Source organism: Chiloscyllium plagiosum, chromosome 3 (assembly GCF_004010195.1).
Source record: "Chiloscyllium plagiosum isolate BGI_BamShark_2017 chromosome 3, ASM401019v2, whole genome shotgun sequence".
NCBI lineage: Eukaryota > Metazoa > Chordata > Chondrichthyes > Orectolobiformes > Hemiscylliidae > Chiloscyllium > Chiloscyllium plagiosum.
This window is the reverse complement of record NC_057712.1, coordinates 66,962,699-66,982,589: the sequence shown is the minus strand read 5'-3', so window position 1 is coordinate 66,982,589 and position 19,891 is coordinate 66,962,699. Positions and strand designations below refer to the sequence as shown.

Below are 19,891 nucleotides of genomic sequence, written 5' to 3'. Positions count from 1 at the left end.
TGACATTTGTTTTGCTGATTGTATGTATAGAGACTTTTAGGTGCTTTAGATGCTGTTTAAGTGTGTTGTTAGGTGTGTGGGCTACCATGATGCTAAGAGTTCTGAGTAGTTTGGAAGTCATTTCAGAGATGTCTTTGATGTAAGGCAATATGGCTAGAGTTTCTGGGCGTGTCTGCTTATTTAGGCTTGTTGTTGAGAAATCGGTGGACTGTATTTATCGGGTATCCGTTCTTTTTGAATATGCTTTATGGGTATTTTTCTTCTACTCTTCATAGTTCCTGGATGCAGCAGTGTGTTGTGCCTCACCAAAATAATGTTATGATGCAGCTCTGTTTGTGGTTATTGGGATGATTGCTTCTGTAGTTAAGTATTTTGTGTGTGTGCTGTTTTCCTGTATGCACTCGTTTGAAGTTCCTCATTGACTGATATCACCAATATCAGGGTTCCTAGCAGAAGCAATAATGTCAAGACCTGAGCAACAGCCCTCCCACCTATTCAACCCAAACTTTGGGTCTGCTACATGGCACACCTTTGTCATCAGAAAACAGAACAAATTAGAGGAAACCTACAACACCATCAACAATATCCTTACTGGCATAAAATTCACAAAAGAGGAGAATGACAACAGACTCCCATTCCTCAATGTCACAGTAGAGCAAAATGAATAGGGAACCTTAAATCAGCATCTACAGGAAAACAACACACATGGACCAAATACTCAACTACAGAAGCAATCATCCCAACATCCACAAATGGAGCTGCATCAGGACATTATTTCAACGAGCCATAACACACTGCAGCACCCAGAAACTACAAAGAAAAATGTCTGCACAGTGTATTCAAAGAGAACAGATACCCAATAAACGCAGTCTGATAATTTCTCAACAACAAACCCAAACAAGCAGACACAACACGCCCAGAAACTCTAGCCACGTTACCCGACATCAAAGGTATCTCTGAAATGACTTCCAGATTACTGATGAAGGGCTAATACCCAAAACATTGATTCTCCTGCTCCTCGGATGCTGCCTGACATGCTGTGCTTTTCCAGCACCATTCTCTCGACTTCCAGACTTCTCAGGCCTCTTGGCATCATGGTAGCCCACAAACCTACCAACAAACTTAAACAGCAGCTAATGAACCTAAAAGGTCCTATACATACAACCAGCAAAACAAATGTAATTTACAAAATGCCATGCAAGGACTGTAACAAACACTGCATTGGACAAACAGGAAGAAAACTAGCCACCAGGATACATGAACATCAACTTGCTACAAAAAGTCATGACCCACTCTCCCTAGTATCCTTATGTCCTTCTTTGCCTGTATATCACTTCAACTGGGACAACACATCCATTCTAGAACAGGCTAAACAAAGACATGCACGGGAATTCCTTGAAGCACGGCATTCTAACTGAAACTCCATCAATAAACACATCAATTTGGACCCCACCTACCATCCTCTAAGAAAAAGAACCGGAAATGATATCACCCATCCTAAGAAACCAAGACACATAAATAGAAAAAGTGGGACAAAACACCAGTGCTTCAGTGGAGGCTCACTGATGATGTTACCTAGCATGGTGATGAAACATCTGAAAGCGAACCTTCCAGCTCAGTGAGCAAACTTACTACTCTGGGATTTAATTGAGATGATGAGGGATTAGCTTCTACAATTAGCTACGGCTGTTAGAACTAGAATACAGCAGAATGAGTTGTAAAGATTAATTTACAATAGCCTAGAAGAACTCAGTTGTGATCTTTTGCATAAGATGCTAGTCTGTACAGTGAGTGTGGATTAACTACCCATTTAAAATGGCCCGAGGAGAGACATCTCAAGCAGGAGCAGGTAAGTAGGATGTGGGGACAAGTGAGATCAGTGACTGTGGTCTCCTGGAGATTGTCTGCTTGTCTTAGAAGGGAGAAGAAGTTCCCAGGGATTTTACTAACATCATCCTGAGATTGCCTACTACAGGAGACTGTCTAAGTAGAGGATGAGGTGATGGTGGGTGTAGGTTACCAGTGTCTGTTCATTCTTGTACAGACATGTCCTGCACTGCAAGGATACTCCATTCTAAACACCTGCTTCCAAATACTGTCACCCTATCCAAACCTCACCACCACCTTCAGCAAACTATTCCACCACCAATTACACTCTGACACGATTCGCCTTATCAAACTATTGTATGATTTTAAAAAAAAAACTACTTGCACACATTATTTCTCAGAGGCCCAGAGGGAAACAATGTGAAAGCATATGTCTGTGCGTGTCTACTCACTGAGCCACAGGACTTCTTCACCCAAGCAATCTGACCCTAAATCATTTCACCAATCGTGTCACCACCTCTTCCAACCCTGATAGCATACTGATTGCAATGATGTCAGCCTCATAGAATATGATTTCTCTGATTGCGACTGTTAGTCTGGTCCAATCAGGGAGATCTGGTTGGTATATAAAAAGGGTAAACTCCCACCCCCCCCAATATTAGTTTGATTTAATCCCTGCCCTCGCCTTCACTTCTTGATCATGCAACATTGCCCTCTCTCAAGAACGGCACTGCTTATCACTGGCAAAAGAAAAAAGGGTGAATATCAGAGGTACTAACACTCTGGTGCCTTACTCTGTATGAGGCTGTACTATAGTTAACGACTGTATGTTCTGGGATTCAAATGCTTGAAGAAGGATACAAAGTGAGGAGGAGAGAGTGATGTTTTTAATTAGAGAAAACATTACTGCTGTGTAGTTAGAGAGGAGATTCTTCAGGGATTGTCCAATGAAGCTATATGGGTGGAACTCAGAAATAAGGGTTACTCACCTTAATGGGATTACACTATAGGCCTCTCAATAGTCAGTGGAAAACTGAGGAGCAAATATGCAGAGGTCTCAGATATGTGTAATAATAATAGGGTTGTAAAGAAGGGGATTTTAACTTTCCAAACACAGAATGGGATTGCTATAGTGTTAGGGGCTTGGATGGGGAGGAATTTGTCAAATACGTTAAAGATAATTTTCTTCATCATTATATAGATGTTGACCTGATATATGAAGGTTATCATTAATTTGGAAAGGGTTCAGAAAGGATTTACCAGGATGTTGCCAGGAATGGAGAGTTTGAGTTAGAAACATAGGCTGGATAGGCTGGGACAGATGACAAGCAACATGAGTTCGATTGGGACAACACTACTATTATAGGACAAGCCAAACACAAAACAGCCAGGGAATTCCTAGAGTCATGGCACTCAACCACAGATTCTATATCAACGACCTGGACCCAATATACCGACCACTGCAGCAGACAGCTGGAACTGACAACCGGAAGCGACAGAGACAAACCACTATAAATGCTGGAGGAAACAACACAGAAGCGCTTCACAGGCGGCTCCCAAGCACTGAGGATATCACCTAGACAGAGGACGAAACATCTGTAACGCAAATTCCCAGCTTGGCGAACAGAACCACAACAACGAGCACCCGAGCTACAAATCTTCTCACAAACTTTGAGTCCAAAACTAGCAGGAATATTTTTAAGTTGAGAGGAGAAGATTTAATAGGGACCTGAGGAGCAATGTTTTCACACAGAGGGTGGTTCATATGTGGAACAAACTGCCAGAAGAAGTGATAGATGCAAGTACAGTTACAAAGACATTTGGACAGATACATGAATAGGAAAGGTTTAGAGGGATGTGGACAAAAGCAGCCAAGTGGGACTTGTTTACTTTGGGAAACTTAGTCCGCACAGATGAGCTGGACTGAAGGGTCTGTTTCCGTGCGGTATGACTCAATGCTGGAAAACCTCCAAATAGTTGATAACATTAACTGTTACTGACAACAGGGAGAGTGAAGAGGAGAAATCAAAAGCAGTATATGCTTCTGGGAATTAACAGAAGGCTGCTCGTTTTTTGAGCTGCAACAAATTTACACAATGATTTAATCCAATTCATATGTTGGAAGTGGGTATCAGTTAAGTCTTGGTGGCTTGTTGCACCCAATGGTGTATATTGCTATTACAGTGAAGCTCCTCTTGATCATTGTCCTCATTCTCCCCCTCAGAATGTTGCTGCCACTCTCCTAGCTCTTTAAAATTCAGCACAACTCTCTTTGCTTGCTCCAATTGTGCAGAACACAGCATGGAAGGATTATGTGACACACTGTCCACTACTGCGTTACCCCACTAGATTGATCCAAGCATTGGAGCCTCACTTTCAAGTGGCCTCTCATTTGCTTCACCACAGCCTTGGTGGATGAATGGTCAGCATTGTATTGACACACGTCCTCAGTCGGGAGTTACATTATCAGCCATGGATGTAGACAGTAGACTTTTGTCTCCCAGCAAGGCATCCAGCCTTTAAAATGAGGAAGGAACCTGAGACAGTTTAAAGATATAGACATCATGGCAACTTCCTGAATACCTGATGCAGACTTTTATGATGTGAAACCTATGATTACAGATGACTTGTACATAATTGGAATAGATATCTTTACTGTTGGTGATCTTAGCCACAATATGATGTAAGCTTAGTTTTCATACGGTCTGATCTACTTACTTAATTTTACTCTAATAATGAGGCATGGTTTACTATGAGTCATAGTTTATTATTGCTGAAACACAACATAGTTTTAAATGTACAATTTTACATCTTTCCCTCTAATATCCCAAGTAACCTTACAGTTCTTAAATGTCTATGCCCACACACTAGTTTAAAATTGGCTTTGAGAGTGCAAGATGTTAGAAGCATTATACCTCGATTGCAGCTTGTCAAACTGGAGTTGAGGCCTTTCTTCTTGTTGCCAAACTTCTTACTTCTTGGTCCTGATGTTCTCTGGAGTGGAGAGTGACACCTCTGATTTCCTTTAGCTAGTTATCTAGATCATTTCCGAGTAGTGGCTTAGCGGCAGTTTGATATTGCAATTTAATTAGCATGATTTAATTACTCAATGTAAATTGGATTTCTGTATCAGGAAAGGTACTGCAAAGACAGTATTGGATACTGTAATTTCCCCTATTGATTGAGTTGACCTTAGGGGGCTGTAATGTGTCAAAAACAGTTAAATCGAAACTCAGATTTAGTGTTCCACCCAAAACCTTGCAACATTGTCTCATCAACAACCCATTCATTAATCATTTAAGGCGAATGGCTTGCATATCTGGCTTGATTTAATTTGATAGTGAATGCTGTAAGCTTACTCACTTTATATCTTAGTTCTACTGTCTCATTAAGACCTATTCAATATAAATCAACCAGTCCGCATGTCTGTCTGGTCTGATCGAATTCCTAACACATTGCTCAGTTGGCCAGTTTTCACAACAGACTCCCCCCATTCAGTTGGCCAAAGTTTCTTTTAGTGTCCCAAAACAGCTGTTACATAATTTAAAAAAGACATTCCTCTACCTATACTGAAATGGTACTCTCAATGCAATGAGTGTGTAGCTAGTAGCACTGTGCACCAAGTGGAAGCCAACTATGTTGCCAAAGCCCACCTCCCAGGCTGCAGCACTGACATCATCAAGGAAACAAGATAAAGCGATTATGACGTGATATAAATTGCATCATTACCAGCCATGATAGATTTGTGGATTGAAGATTGAGAGATCTCACATAGGGCCACAGTGGATCCTTGGAAGCAGTTAGTTGTACAATAACTTACCTCAGCTGTTGTCTTGACTGCTGACATATAAAATGACCATTCACTCCTCCAGTGCAGAGTAAAGTTCTGTGATGGTATCCTAGAACATCCTCAATCTGCGGCCGCATTGTTTCTCACTCATCTGGAGGGATTACACTGGAGACAATATTTTGGACATCCGGTACTCTGCATCCTGAGAAAACCTTCACCTCTTCACATGGAGGCTGCTTGACAGCATCAAGAGGTTGTTGCTGGTCCTGGACTCACTGATGCATCCGTTCCTCAATCTCTCTGTGCCTTTGCTGCACTGAGAGCACAGTGGTGATGACCCCTGCTGTGGCCAGATCCACAGGTCACAGTTCTAATGAGCATACCTGGGGGAATATCATAAACAGTGTTCTGTATTGTGAATGGTTATTATTTGCATCTCACACATATGATAGTTTGGCATGGTCCTTGATATAGCAAGCAACCTTCTATTACACTGTAACTTGCATGTTTTGCACTTCTTATGCACCTTATGTCGTGTACGATTGTGTAGTTTGTGCTGTCCGTGTAGCATCCTCAGTCCTGGATGAATACTGTCTCATCTTTACTGTATCAGTTGTATATGGTAGAAATGACAAATAAAAGCTCGCTGTCTCTCTGGAAGAGTCTGACAAGGACGTCCACAACAAAGTAGGCCTTATTCTGATGTATACAGCACAAGCTATTCAGTAGCAGCTGGTCCTGGACTTGATCCTGTTTTTCAGTTTCTCTGTGCTTTTTTGGTACTGCAGCCAGAATAAAAGTCATCCCTGCTGTGGCTGGATCCATCAGTCATACTTCCAGTGAAATTGTGTCGGTCTATCAGAGGCAGAACAGATCCTTGGTATTGTGCGAAGTCAGGATTCTTATCTCACACAAACGTTTAGTATACTCATTCATACAGTGTGACACAGATTCCATGGAACGAGTCTGTTAAGATCATGGAATGCTGCTACTTTGACATAGGGGCCTCATTCTGATGAATACAACACAAGCTATGTCATGCAAATACAGTCAGTCATTGATTGCACGTGCTCTCCAAGGGTGGCACAGTGACTCAGAGGTTAGCACTGCTGCCTCACAGTGCCAGGGGCCTGTGTTTGATTCCATGCTCAAACGACTGTCTGTGTGGAGTTTGTACATTCTCTGTGTATGCGTGGGTTAACACTGGGTGCTCAGTTTTTCTCCCACGGTCCAAAGATATGCACGATAGCTGGATTGGAGGCGCTAAATTGCCCATGCCAAATTGCCCATAGTGTCCAGGGATGGGCAGATTAGGTGGATTAGCTATGGAAAACAGAGAGTTACAGGAATGGGGGGGGGGGGGGGGGGGGTCAGAGGGTCACTGTGGACCTGATGGGCCAAGTGGCTTGCTTCCACATTGTAGGGATTCTATTTCATGGTCCCCATATCAACAAGAATGAAAACATTGCATTTAAGAGCATGTCACTGAATACTTAAATCACAGTGTGAGGAAATCAATTCCGTCCCTTGGTGCAGCCTATGGGATTTTGGATTGTCTTTGTGAATTTTGTAGGTGACACTTTTAAGATCAACTGTAATTCTGCTTCATAAATATGACTATCTCAAATCTGTAGTTACCAATGATATAGTTAAGATTATTTGTGGCCAGGATTTGTATCCCACACATTTGCTCATCAAGTATGTTTCTGATGGAGGATTTATAATTTCAGAGAACTTTAACTTGCATTGTGTAAGTACCTGATAAAGCAACTTCCTCTTAAAGGAAGAAACATTGGTCACAAGTAGAGTTTGATCTCATGTTCAGACCCAAAAAACACTGTGGTACCAGCCATTTTTAATTTCCATTTGAACATTTCTAATTCAGATGATGGTAGAAGGCAACACAGATTATGCTGTGCAGAGTAAAAGTTGGCACATGATATGTATGTAGCTATCAAGAAAAGTCAGGTTTCTTCCTGGGTTGTGAAGTGTGATACCTATGTAGTGAAAAATCTGTTGTTAAAACTCAAATATCTGGCCAGACTTAAAGAATGAGGAAATGAATGACGTACTTATACTTTCTCAGTATAGTTCAGTCTTGAGCTGCCTTCAAGAACACTTAACCACAATTGAGTATTACTTAATGGACCTCAGGTATTTTTGTTTATTTTATATAGTAGTAATGATTCAAAATTCTGTAAGATTTTGATTTCTGAAAATAATTGGTACTGATAACATTTTACCATTCTCATTAAATTGGCCAGAAATATGACAAGATTACTTCTGCAAATAGATTTCTGCAAATAAAATTGACATTGACTGAACCTGTTGCAAAATAAATTTAAGTCAAGAAATCACCTGGAAATAGAGGGGGTATTTTCAAGCTCCTCTTCACCTCTTGCCAGGACACACATCCACTCTTCAGAAGTATCAAGGTAGTTGCTAGTTGCATTATAAATGTCCAATCATTTTGACACAGAAGGACTGTTGAAGTAACTTGAATAAATACGTTACTTCCACATTAATTCTAGCTTTCAACAGTATTACATACAAAAGATGGCCATATTGGAACAGCGATATGAGTTTGTATGCTTACGAGTTCCCCTAAAAGCCAACTGCTGAATTGTTATGATTAATAAAATGGGAAAATAGGTTCAAACACTTCTGATCAACAATTACAACTGAAGTATTGGGAAGGACTAAATTCTGTATAGATGCAGGAGGAGTTGATTGACAGAAATTTCCATCCAGTCGGTAGTGGTAGCTGGCTCAGTTGGAACTTCTGACTAATCTGCAAACAGAACACTAGTTGAAGGTTATTCCTCAATTTCCTATGGACACACAACAAAGAAAAAAGGTTTATGGTTAGCAAAATCTGCTGAATAACACAGGAGGGGTATAATGTATTTTTTGTCTAGTCAAAGACTGAACTTTGCCAATCCCAAAGTAGGCACTTATCTGATTCAGCTGGTCCAAATAAATGCAACTTTACTGGGAAACCATAACAATCTCTCAAGTTTTCATAGAGGAACAGAAGTTAGCTTGAGCAAGGTGATACTTGCTCAAACCATTACTCAGTATATTCACTTCCCGATTGTTAAATAGAACTTCAAAACTTTTCTATGTCTGAGTGGTACATATTGCAAACAAAATAACGTGCTAATGTCTGTTTCCATGGCCAGATTTTCCTGGAAATAGTTTCCAGCTGTCACCTGAGCCATAGCATGAGGGCCACCAATCTAGATTTTTAGATTAGATTAGATTACATTACATTACAGCGTGGAAACAGGCCCTTCAGCCCAACAAGTCCACACCGACCCGCCGAAGCGCAACCCACCCATGCCCCTACATTTACCCCTTACCTAACACTACGGGCAATTTAGCATGGCCAATTTACCTGACCTGCACATCTTTGGACTGTGGGAGGAAACCGGAGCACCCGGAGGAAACCCACGCAGACACAAGGAGAACGTGCAAACTCCACAAACTCCAACGCCTGAGACCCAGGAATTGAACCCGGGTCTCAGGCGCTGTGAGGCAACAGTGCTAACCACTGTGCCACCGTGCCGCCCATCTATGTCCAGTATGGTTTACTACCCAGCAGGGGGAAAAAAATAGCATTGTAGTATGAGACCAGTGTTCTGGTATTTGGAATTGATATCCAGAGCACTGGTAATTGCACCGTATCTCCTACAGGAGACTCTCCTTTTCTTACTACCTGCCATAGGCTACTGGAAGGATTTATGGTGGATAATCAATCTGCTTGGTCACATCATGAACGCAACAATGCCCATAAATTTCTAAGTGAGACTAAAACCTAGCCCATCTGGCTCAGAAGTAAGGATACTACTCACTATACCAGAATAACTCCATCACTGGCAAGTTAGCTGGTTTAATTATTAATATCCAAACATGACATTTGTAACAGTTCCAGAGCATGTGTGAGAGACAGAGAGAGAGAGAGAGAGAGAGAGAGAGAGAGAGAGAGAGAGAGAGAGAGAAGTTATGAGCATAGAAAACCTTTGGGCTATGTTTACAATCTGACAAAAAAGTAGCAACAGCAAGTTTACAGTGCAAGAGACAGTCTTCAGCCTATTGAGTATGTGCTGGTCCTTATATGAGGAATCTGAAACTAATCTCACTGTTATGCTCTCTTCCATAGCTTCTCTCTGCTTCAGTTTCAAATGGTAATCTCCCCGGAAAGGATTAAATACTTCAACTCTTCTCTTTGGTGAGCAAACCTGTGTTTTATACCAAAGTAGTTAAACCAAAGTACTGGCCCCTCACCCGTCATTTATTAATTTTAAGCTGGTGAAGCCTTGTCTGCAATTTTTCTATGGCAAGTATATAACTTCCTGAGTAAGGAGACCAAAACTGCACATAATACTCCAACTGTGATCAACAAGAGTCTATACAGTTTCAGTAAGACTTACATGATCCTACAATGAAGGCCAACATACCAGATGCCTTTCTAACCTGACGCAACTGCATGCTTGCTTTCAGTGACTGGTTAACATTTTCCAAACTATTATCATTTGGAAAATACCCTGCCATTCTGTTTTTCTGACTGAAGTGATTGACTTCACATTTATCTTCATTATACAGCATCTGCCATGCATTTGCCCACTCAACTTGTCTAAATTCAGCCTATTGAGTCTGCACCAGTAAAACTACGTAAATCTAAATCAATCCCATTTTTCAGCACTTGGCCCAAAGGTTTGAATGTTATGAGATTTAAAAAGTACTTTTTAAAAGGTAATGAGGTTTCCCACCTCAATTACCTTTGCAGCAGTGCATTCCAGATTCCCATCACACACTGGATCAAAAAACACTTTTCCTCAAATCCTCTCTCAACCTCCTGCTTTCCACCTTACGTTTATGCCCCTTGTAACTGACTTTTCAACTAACGGGAGTAACTATTCACCTTGTCTATTCGCTCATAATCATATACACCTCAATCAGGTCCCATCTCAACCTTCTCTACTCCAAAGGAAGCAACCCAAGCTTATCCAACCCCTCTTCATAGCTGGACAAGCAGGAGGCTGGAAGAACACAGCAAACTAGGCAGCATCAGAAGGTAGAGAAGTCAACATTTCGGGTGTAACCCTTCTTCAGGGACTGGGGGTGGGCATAGATGGAGCTGCAGATAAAGGGTGGGGAAGGAGTGGTGAGGTAGGGATAGGTGGACACAAGTAGATGATATGAGCTGGTTGGTCAATGGGAGGATAGAATCCATTTGGCAGTTGGAAGGAAGGGTCGATTAGGGGAATGGAGGGGAGGCGGAGGTGCTGGAAAGGGAGTCTGAGGATGACAAGGGAGGTTGTTTTAAATTGGGGAACTCAATGTTGAGTCCTGCAGGCTGTAGACTGCCCAGGCAGAAGATGAGCGGTTGTTCCTCCAATTTGTGTTCTGATTCGTTGTGGCAGTGGAGGAGGCCAAGGATGGTCATGTCAGAAGGGTATTGGGAAGGAGAAGTAAAATGGGCAGTGACTGGGGAGGTCAGGCCTGGCTGAGATGCGTGGTGAAACATGCCCCAAGTTTACGTTTGGTCTTCTCTACATCGGGGAGACCAAACATAAACTTAGGGAACGATTCGCCAAGTATCTCAGCTGGGCCCGCAAGTGCCGACCTGACCTCCCTAGTCACTGCCCGTTTTAAATTTTCCATCCCAATCCCTTTCTGACATGATCATCTTTGGCCTTCTCCATTGCCACTACCGATCAGACCACAAATTGGAAGAACAACATCTCATCTACAGCCTACAGGCCTCAACACTGAGTTCTCCAATTTCAAATAACCTCCCTTGCCGTCTTCCGACTCCCTTTATGGTCCCTCCTCCTTCCTTCCACTTCTCTCATCAACCCTCCCTTCCAGCTACCAACCAGATTCTAACCTCCCATCGACCAACCAGGTCATACCCTCTACCAGTGTTTACCTATCCCTACCTCAACCCCACTGCTTTCTTATCTGCAGCTCCCATTTCACCCACCCCCAGTCCTGAAGAAGGATTACACCCGAAACATTGACTTCTCCACCTCCTGATGCTGGCTGGTTCGCTGTGTTCTTTTAGCCTCCTGCTTGTCTACCTTGGATTCCAGCATCTGCAGTTTTTTGGTCTCTTCATAGCTAAATGTCTTCAGAGCAGGGAACACTCTACTGAATCTCCTCAGTATCCCCTCCAAAACTACATTCCAATAGTGGGATAACCAGAAGTGTATATAGCACTCTGGCTAGGGTTGGTTAGATCAGGTGACTGCATGGCTTGTTTGAGATGCAGAGTGATGCCAACAGCCTGGGTTCAATTCCCATACCGGCTGAGGTTACCATAATGCACTTGACTTCTTAGCTTCACCATTCACCTGATGTGTGGTGTCTTTCAAGTTAAACTGCCACCAGTTTTCTCTCTCTGAGACAGCAGCCCTATGGGACTGGGTAACCTTACGTCTACTCCAGCTGTGGACAAGAACCCCACAATTCCCCCTTTCCTCAGTTTCCTCACGTCCTGCCATTCATTGACTATTTCCTTGCCTTGTTACTTTTTCCACAATGCATCACCTCACACTTTTCATCTGTCACTGAAGCTGTGAAATTTAATGGCTTTTGAATCCTGAATCCTGGGGTTACTATTAACCAGAACCTGGATTGGACTAGCCATATAAAAAGTGGTCATAAGAGTAGGTTAGAGGCAAGGAATTGTGCAATGAGTAATTTATGTCTAGATTCCCCAAAGCCTGTCCATCATCTACAAGGCACAAGTCAATAGTATGATGGAATGCAGTCAACATACCTGAATGGGTGCAGCTTCATCATCATTCAAGAAGCTCAACACCATCTCTGACAAAGTGGCCCACTTGATTGTTACCACAAACATTCACTTCCTCCATCACTGATGCTCAACAGCAGCAGTGTGTACCATCTACAATGTGCAGTGCAAAACGTCAAAGCTCCTTAAACAGCATATTCCAAACTCATGGCCACTTAAATTTAGCAAGGAAAGGGCATTTTCCAAGGCACTCGTAATCGTGATTTGGAAATATAATCACTGTTTCTTCACTGTCACTTGGTCAAAATCCTGGAATCCCCTTCCTGAAGGCATTGTTGTCCACCTACAACACCAGGACTGCAACAGTTCAAAAGGACAGCTCACTACAGGTATTGCCTTCTAAATGGCAACTAAGGATAGGCAGTAAATACTGGCCCAGCTAGCCACATATCACAGAAATGAATTTTAAAATTGTCACACAATCCTCTGAGACAAAAAAAATCTCATCTCTGTCATGAAAGGTTGACCTTTAATTTTTAAAGCAGTACACTCTAGTTTTGCCCACATAGAGACCAGTTCAGGTATGGATAATAAATTTCCTTCCCCAAAACAGGGAAGGAAAGGGCAGCACAGTGACTGCAGGGCAGCACAATGGCTCAGTGGTTAGCACTGCTGCCCCACAATGCTTAGGGACCCGGGTTCGATTCCAGACTCTGGCAACTGTCTGTGTGGAGTTTGCACATTCTCCCAGTGTGTGTGCAGGTTTCCTCCCACAGTCCAAAGATGTGCAGTTTAGATGAATTGTCCAAGATAAATTGCCTGTAGCGTTTGGGGATGTGTAGGTTAGGTGCATTAGTACTGGAAAATGTAGAGTAATAGGGTAGGGGAATGGGTCTGGGTGGGATACTCTTTAGAGGGTCAGAGTGGACTTGTTGGGCTGAATGTCTTGTTTCCATACTGTAGGGATTCTATGATTCTAAAACGTATTGGGACAATCTGATTGTTTCATGGCAACCATTACAGAAATTTATTTAATTGACTGAATTTGAATTATCCAGCTGCTGACGTCTCCGTATCTCCACGTCTCTATTACAGTGGATCAAGCCTCTGGATTACTAATGCATTAACGTCAGCATAATGCTACCATTCCTGCCGTATCATTACATAATTAGATGAAAATAGTTAATCATAGATGTATTGCTAATCCATTATTAGTAAAATACCTGTAATCCATTTATTTCTTGATTTTTATTTATTTTGAAATGTTTCTTAATCTATCACTGTCCATTTTGAGTCTGGAATTTACTGGTGATGTTAATGAATGGGTCCTTAATTAGATCACATGACATACCTCCAATCACTTATTTAGCAATGTGGACATAATGTTTTTAAGTTGTTAAATATTCTGTTAGAATGCTGGACAAGGGCTGTAGTGACACAGTGGTAGTACCACTGTCTCTGGATCAGAAGAGACACCTGCTCCAGAGGTGTGTTATAACTTTCTTGAACAAGTTGATTAGAAAATATCTTAAAATGTTGGACAGAACGATGTTACACAAATCTGTTGAACAGTCACCAACTAGTATTTTGCATAGTAATTTCTTGGTTTTGGTCTTAAAAAGACAATGGATTAAAAATTAACTCTTCACTGCACAGAAGCTTACATCAAAATACAGCATCCTTGTAGTCTTGAGTGTTTTTCATGCTGGCGAAAGAAATGTTGTGGACCTCAAGAGAAATGGCCACCAAATGTATTTGTGACATGGTTCCTTTTTGTCTGAATTATTTCAGAATTGAACAATATATACTTCAAATTTGAACTGAGACCATTACTGTGATGTCACAGTCAAATAAAATAGCACTTATTTTCATTTTCTATCTCTACCTTTGTGATAAGAATTTGTTACATTTATAAGGAACATACATACAAGTCAAGTACAGCAACTATTATAACAGCTCATATCATCCAACACTAACAAAAAGAGAAATAATTCAGAAGATCACTCACCCAATGGCTTCATATAAAAGGTCATCTTGAAAATTGGTAGTCTCCAATATTTTACAAAGCTTTGCATATAGTAATTCCAAAATGTCTTGAACACTGTTATTTTGTGTTTGTAGAAGTCTTGATGAAATATTAAAACAAATAAACAAACTAAAAAGATGGTATACTCAAGTAGATGGAGATTCTACAGAACAAAGAAAAGCGTGAAAAGAAAAACCAATTTGAATATGGTAGCGTAGGACAATGATGAAAATAATACAAGGATGAGTATAAGCAAAATAATAGGTTGAAACATCTGGACAGGCAAATACAAAAAGCAAGAATTACCATTAAATAACAGTCATACATGTATCAACAGTAGCAAAACGATTTTTCAGTAAATATATAAATATCACAGTATAGTCTCATGAATATATTACTGCAGATAACACATTAAACAATTTCTGTACACAAAACTAATGACTTGCTGAACTTTACATGTCATGACAGATAAAGCTTACAATGCACACCCTGACCTTATCCACAGTTTCTTGGAATTGAAAGATAACATTAAACTAAATCTATGAAATATTACATCATGTGTTACTTGGGAATCTACCAGAATATTATTGTGTATGTCAGTCATCTGCTATCTCAAATGCTACTCAAAATATAGTGAACTGGCCCTTTGTGCTAAATGTGCAGTTACTTACAATATAATAATCAATAATGTACCCACCTAAAGTTTAAGATGTATGATACAGAAACGTAAATCATAGAATGGAGTTGACAACATTTAACTATATTTAACATGGGACACTGGATTTGCTCACCTGACTGACAGACAAAGGTTCCTCTGTATTTTTTTCATCTGTTGTTTTTGGAACCTCTAGTCTGTCTATGAAGGTCTGCAGCTCCTTCCTAAATGCTTTCATCTGAGCATTTATTCTGTAGAGAAGTTCATGTTCTCTAATCCTGCTGCTGTCATCTTCTTCTTCCATTCTGCCAAATAGGTCACCATTTGCAACATAAATTCTTGCTTCAGTTATAATTGTGCTTGTGTCTGTAATCAATCGATCTATAGTTCTACTCAGTCGTTCTGCCTCCAGCCGTATGTCTGACATCTGTTGTCTGTCCTTCAGGTTTTTTTGAAGCAATCTGCCATCTGTAGAAAATAAAGACCTAGGCGGAGTCTGTAAACACCTGATATTGCGAACTTCTTCTGAGTCACTTTCCCCACCAATGGGACCCTCTCTTTTCCTATGAGGAGGTCGAGAATCATCATCACTTTCTTTTTTTCCTGGGTCACTTTCTGCATCACTATCTCGGGGGCTGCCACGGATACCCAAATGGGAAGCCAGGTCATAGCGCTGCATATTGGACATCAGCACACGATTTTCATACTGTAGTTGCATGACTTTGCCACTGAGTTCATTGATTTGCATTCTGGCTGCCTTTAGTTCTTCTTGAAGAACTTCTGTTACTTTGGAATTATCACTATTCCGGGAAGCATCCTGCATGCTTCCCGTTTTATACTTGTATTTACTGACTTCAGCGGAAAGTCGTTTATTTTGGTCTTCCAAGTCAGCCAGGTTTCGTCTTAGCAATTCAGCTTCATCTTCAACAAGCTGCAGGTTCTGTCTTAGTTCGGACACAGCTTCACTTTGATCCCGAAAAGCAGAAGCACCAACTCCAACATAATCTTCACCACTTGCTCCTTCTTTTTCATAGTGGCTCCTTATATCATCTAACTCAGCCTTCAATCCTCTATTTTCAACCTCAAGCTCAACTATCTTTCTCCCTAGGATATTGGCTTCTTCTTCCACCAGTCGGAGACGAAGTTTGAGTTCAGCTTCTCTGGTTGTAGGAGGCCCTCCTGCTTCACCTTTTGGCAAAGGACTATCCAGATCCCCATAAAAGGATCTGTACTTCTGCAGCTCGCATTCAAGTCTATCTTTTTCTTTGTCAATTTTTGCCATTTTCTTACGCATTAAAATAGCTTCTTCTTTGACAAACTGTAGCTGGCATTTTATGTCATCGTTGTCCTCCTTGGGGCATAATTAAAAAAAAACTTATGTCTACAATTTGAAGTAACAAATATCAATGAAGCATGACAAACAAACAAATGTGATTTTATAAAACTGAGAATCAATGAATCGGTACAATGGTTTCTTCTCATGCTTCAGAGATTTTAGTTGAATAAATAATCTCAGACAGTAGCCTGTGAGCAGTTCAAAACAAAAAATCTATACCTGCATAGCCCTATTTACATAAGCAAACATGCCAAGTTCTTTAGAACAGTCAAAATTTAACTCTGAGCTACATATGGTGCCAAAGCTACACAAGATGCCAGAAGCTTGCTCAAAGAGATGGGCTTTTAGAGGATTATCTTAAGGGAGGAATGAGAACTGGAGCTGTGGACATGGAAAGAATGGTTTAAGGAGGGAATACCAGGGCTTAGGGTTAAAGACGCAACCCTTAATGTTGAAACAATTAAAATGGGAAATGCTTAAGATGTGAGAATTACAGCATAGACATCACACAGCTTTGGAGGAGATTACAGAGAAACAGTGGGGTGAGCCCATGGAGGGATTTGGAAACAAGAATGAGAATTGGTGTTACTTAACCAGGAGAAAACTCAGGGGTGACAGGTAAAGTCCATTAGAAATGGATCATAGAAATGCACTTTTCAAATTAAAATCCATCTCAATTCCTTGAAATACATCAAAATGTATTGACAGCATTACTTTGTTAAAGATTATGTCATTAATCAGCTGATCCAGATTCAGATTTAGGAGGAAGGATGCTCCATGCTTCCAGCTCATGTATTTGTTTAAGGGCAAGCTATACTCAGATTTTTGGGGTTTACTATATTTACGTTAATCTGATGACAATTTGCATAATATCAAAATTGGAAGTAAATTTCGTTAAACACAAATTACTTCTACAGATGGATTTTTACAATTTTTAAGAGGTTAAATTGAACAGATTGAAAGACAGGCACATATAGCTGATTGTTCTCAGATGTCAACACTGCCACTTATTGCAATAAATTCATCTGAAACAAACAGCTAATCTCTGGCAGTCAGGTCAAAAAGGTTCATAGAGGAATAGTTCAAAGTTTCTTAGAACCAGTGGCTATTTAATAATATGAGAGCCCAGGCTGTTAGAGGTAATATACTAGCAAGGACAGAGGATGAGATAACTAATAGAAGACAGAGTCGGGATAAGTGAGACATCATCAGGATGGCAGCTTGCAACTAATGGAGGGCCACTGAGATCAGTTCTGCAGCCACAATTATTTACAATATATATGAATGACTTGGATGAGGAAAATTAATGTATTATAGCCATGTTTGCAGATCACACTAAAATAGGAGGAGAGGTTGACAAAGAAACTGCACTTGGTTATAGGCATGTTACATGAGTAGGCAAAAATTTGGTAGATGAAATATAATGTGGGAAAACATGAGATTTCTGGTATGAAGAACAGAGGAGCTGAATATTATTTGTACGGAGAGAGACTGCAGGTACCTACAGAACAGAGGGATTTGAGGGTCCTCATTCTTGAATCATAAGAAGCTAGCATCTAATTTCAGTGGGTAATAGGGACAGCACATGGAAAGTTGGCCTTTATTTCAAAGGAAGTGGAACACAAAAGAAAGAGAGGTTTTGCTAAACCTATTCAAGTCACTAATCATGCTACAGCTGGCATATTGCAAAAACTTTTGAGTCCCTTATCTAAGGAAAGATATACTGGCACTGCAGGCAGTCCAAGAAGATACATTAGGCTGATATGGATAAGAAAGCATTCTCTAATGAGGAAAGGTTAACTAGGCTTGACCTGCTCATTAGAATTTAGAAGGCTGAGAGGCGTCCTTATTAAAATCTACAAGATTCTTAGAGGACTTTACAGGGTAGCGCAGAAAGGTTGTTTCCTCATGTGGGAGAGTCTGGGACCAGAGGGCATTATCTCAGGATCAGGGGTCATGCATTTAAGCCAGGAATAAGGAGGATTTTTTTCCCTGATGGTAGTCAATCCATGGGATTCCTTACTGCACAGGGTTGTTGAGGCTGGGTTGTTAGGATATTCAAGTATGAAACAGACAGATTTTTAATCAGTAAGGGAATCAGGTTTATAGGGAAAAGGCAGAAAAGTGGAGTGGAGAGTTCAGATCAGCCGTGATCTCATTGAATGACGGAGCAGACTCAATGGACTGAATGGCTTATTTCTGCACCTACATCTTATGGTTTAAGGTGAGATCTTCTAAAGTCGGTTTCAAAACCAAAATAGAACTCTGGAATATAAAAGTACCTGTACATTGTACGCTTTAAAGTCACTTCAGACTATATTTCATTTATTCCACAGCTTACATTGCATGGCTATTTTGTTTTAATATCTCACTTTCTAATAAATGCATGGAAATAAACAGCTGGGGTGAATTTTCATGACAAAATAGATGTGTTAGGGTCAGATCAAGATTTTAATATTTGAACAGTTCACCTGAATCCAATCCACATTCTGCCATGTTTAACAAAGGTGTGACTGGCAGTGGATAGGCGAACCACTTCTGGGGACTTGGTTGGTCATTTAAAAAAAATTAATTTGGGGATCTGGGTGTTGATGGCTGCAGCATTTGTTGTCCACAACATGTTGCCACTGATATGGTGGCTATGAACTACCTTCTTCAAATGTCACAATCCACTTGTTGTAAATAGACCCACAATTCCATTTGGAAGGGAGTTCCAGGATTTTGACCCAGTCACACTGAAGAAATAGTCATTCTGCTACTGAGCTATGATTCAAGATGGACAATGAAGTCATCCACCTAGAGCAAATTCTGCACTATCATGTTGCTCAACATGTAGGAGTAATCAGCCAAGGGAGCGTGGAATCAGTTAATCATCAGTGGATCTGGTGTAATGAGACTTCATGGAGTCCAGAGTCAATTTAAGGACTCCCAGGGATACTCCCTTCCAAATGTATACCACTATCCACCATCTAGTTGCTCTGTCCTGCTGTGGGACAAGACATACCCAGGAATGGTGATCGTTATATCTGGGACATTTTCTGAATTGTATGATTCCAAAGGTACGACTATGTTAGGCTATTGCTCGATTAATCTGTGAGACTGCTTTCTCAATTCTGTCAAAGGGGGACTTTGCAGGAATAACAGGGCTGAGTTTGCCATCGTAATTTCTAATGCCTTACTGAAAGCTAGGTTGGCTGTCTGTGTTTTTCCCCCTGAGACTATTTAAGCAGTTGATACAATCAAATGACTTGCTTAACCAAGACTCAAGCTGTGGGTCTAGGATCGAATGAAGGCCAGACCAGGTAAGGAAGGCAGTTTTCCTTCCCTAAAAGGCATTAGTGAATCAGTTGAGTTTTGTGCCACAATTGTCATTGGATTCATGGTCACCAGTAAATTTCTGACTCAAAATTATTTTTGATTTCAAATTGTATCACCTATTTGTTATATTCAAACTTGGCTGCCCAGAACATTACCTGATTTATCAGTTGAGAGTC

At 40.8% G+C, this 19,891-nt stretch overlaps 1 protein-coding gene across 8 annotated transcripts in view; it reads right to left on the bottom strand.

Moving 5' to 3' along the window:
* LOC122544486 (protein SOGA3) overlaps positions 1–19,891 on the bottom strand; it is an 87,064-nt gene that overhangs the window by 19,725 nt on the left and 47,448 nt on the right. For 2 of the 8 annotated variants that reach the window (XM_043683733.1, XM_043683738.1), the window contains 4 exons: positions 15,198–16,412; positions 14,389–14,680; positions 7,976–8,448; positions 5,648–6,000 (listed from right to left, as the gene is read on the bottom strand). In XM_043683733.1, coding sequence (XP_043539668.1) covers positions 14,570–14,680; positions 15,198–16,412 — 1,326 coding nt within the window. In that variant the 3' untranslated portion in view covers positions 5,648–6,000; positions 7,976–8,448; positions 14,389–14,569. Of the gene's footprint in view, positions 1–4,201; positions 4,345–4,742; positions 4,865–5,647; positions 6,001–7,975; positions 8,449–14,388; positions 14,681–15,197; positions 16,413–19,891 lie in introns of all 8 variants that reach the window. The other 6 variants (XM_043683766.1, XM_043683728.1, XM_043683746.1 and 3 more) reach the window with 5 other exon arrangements.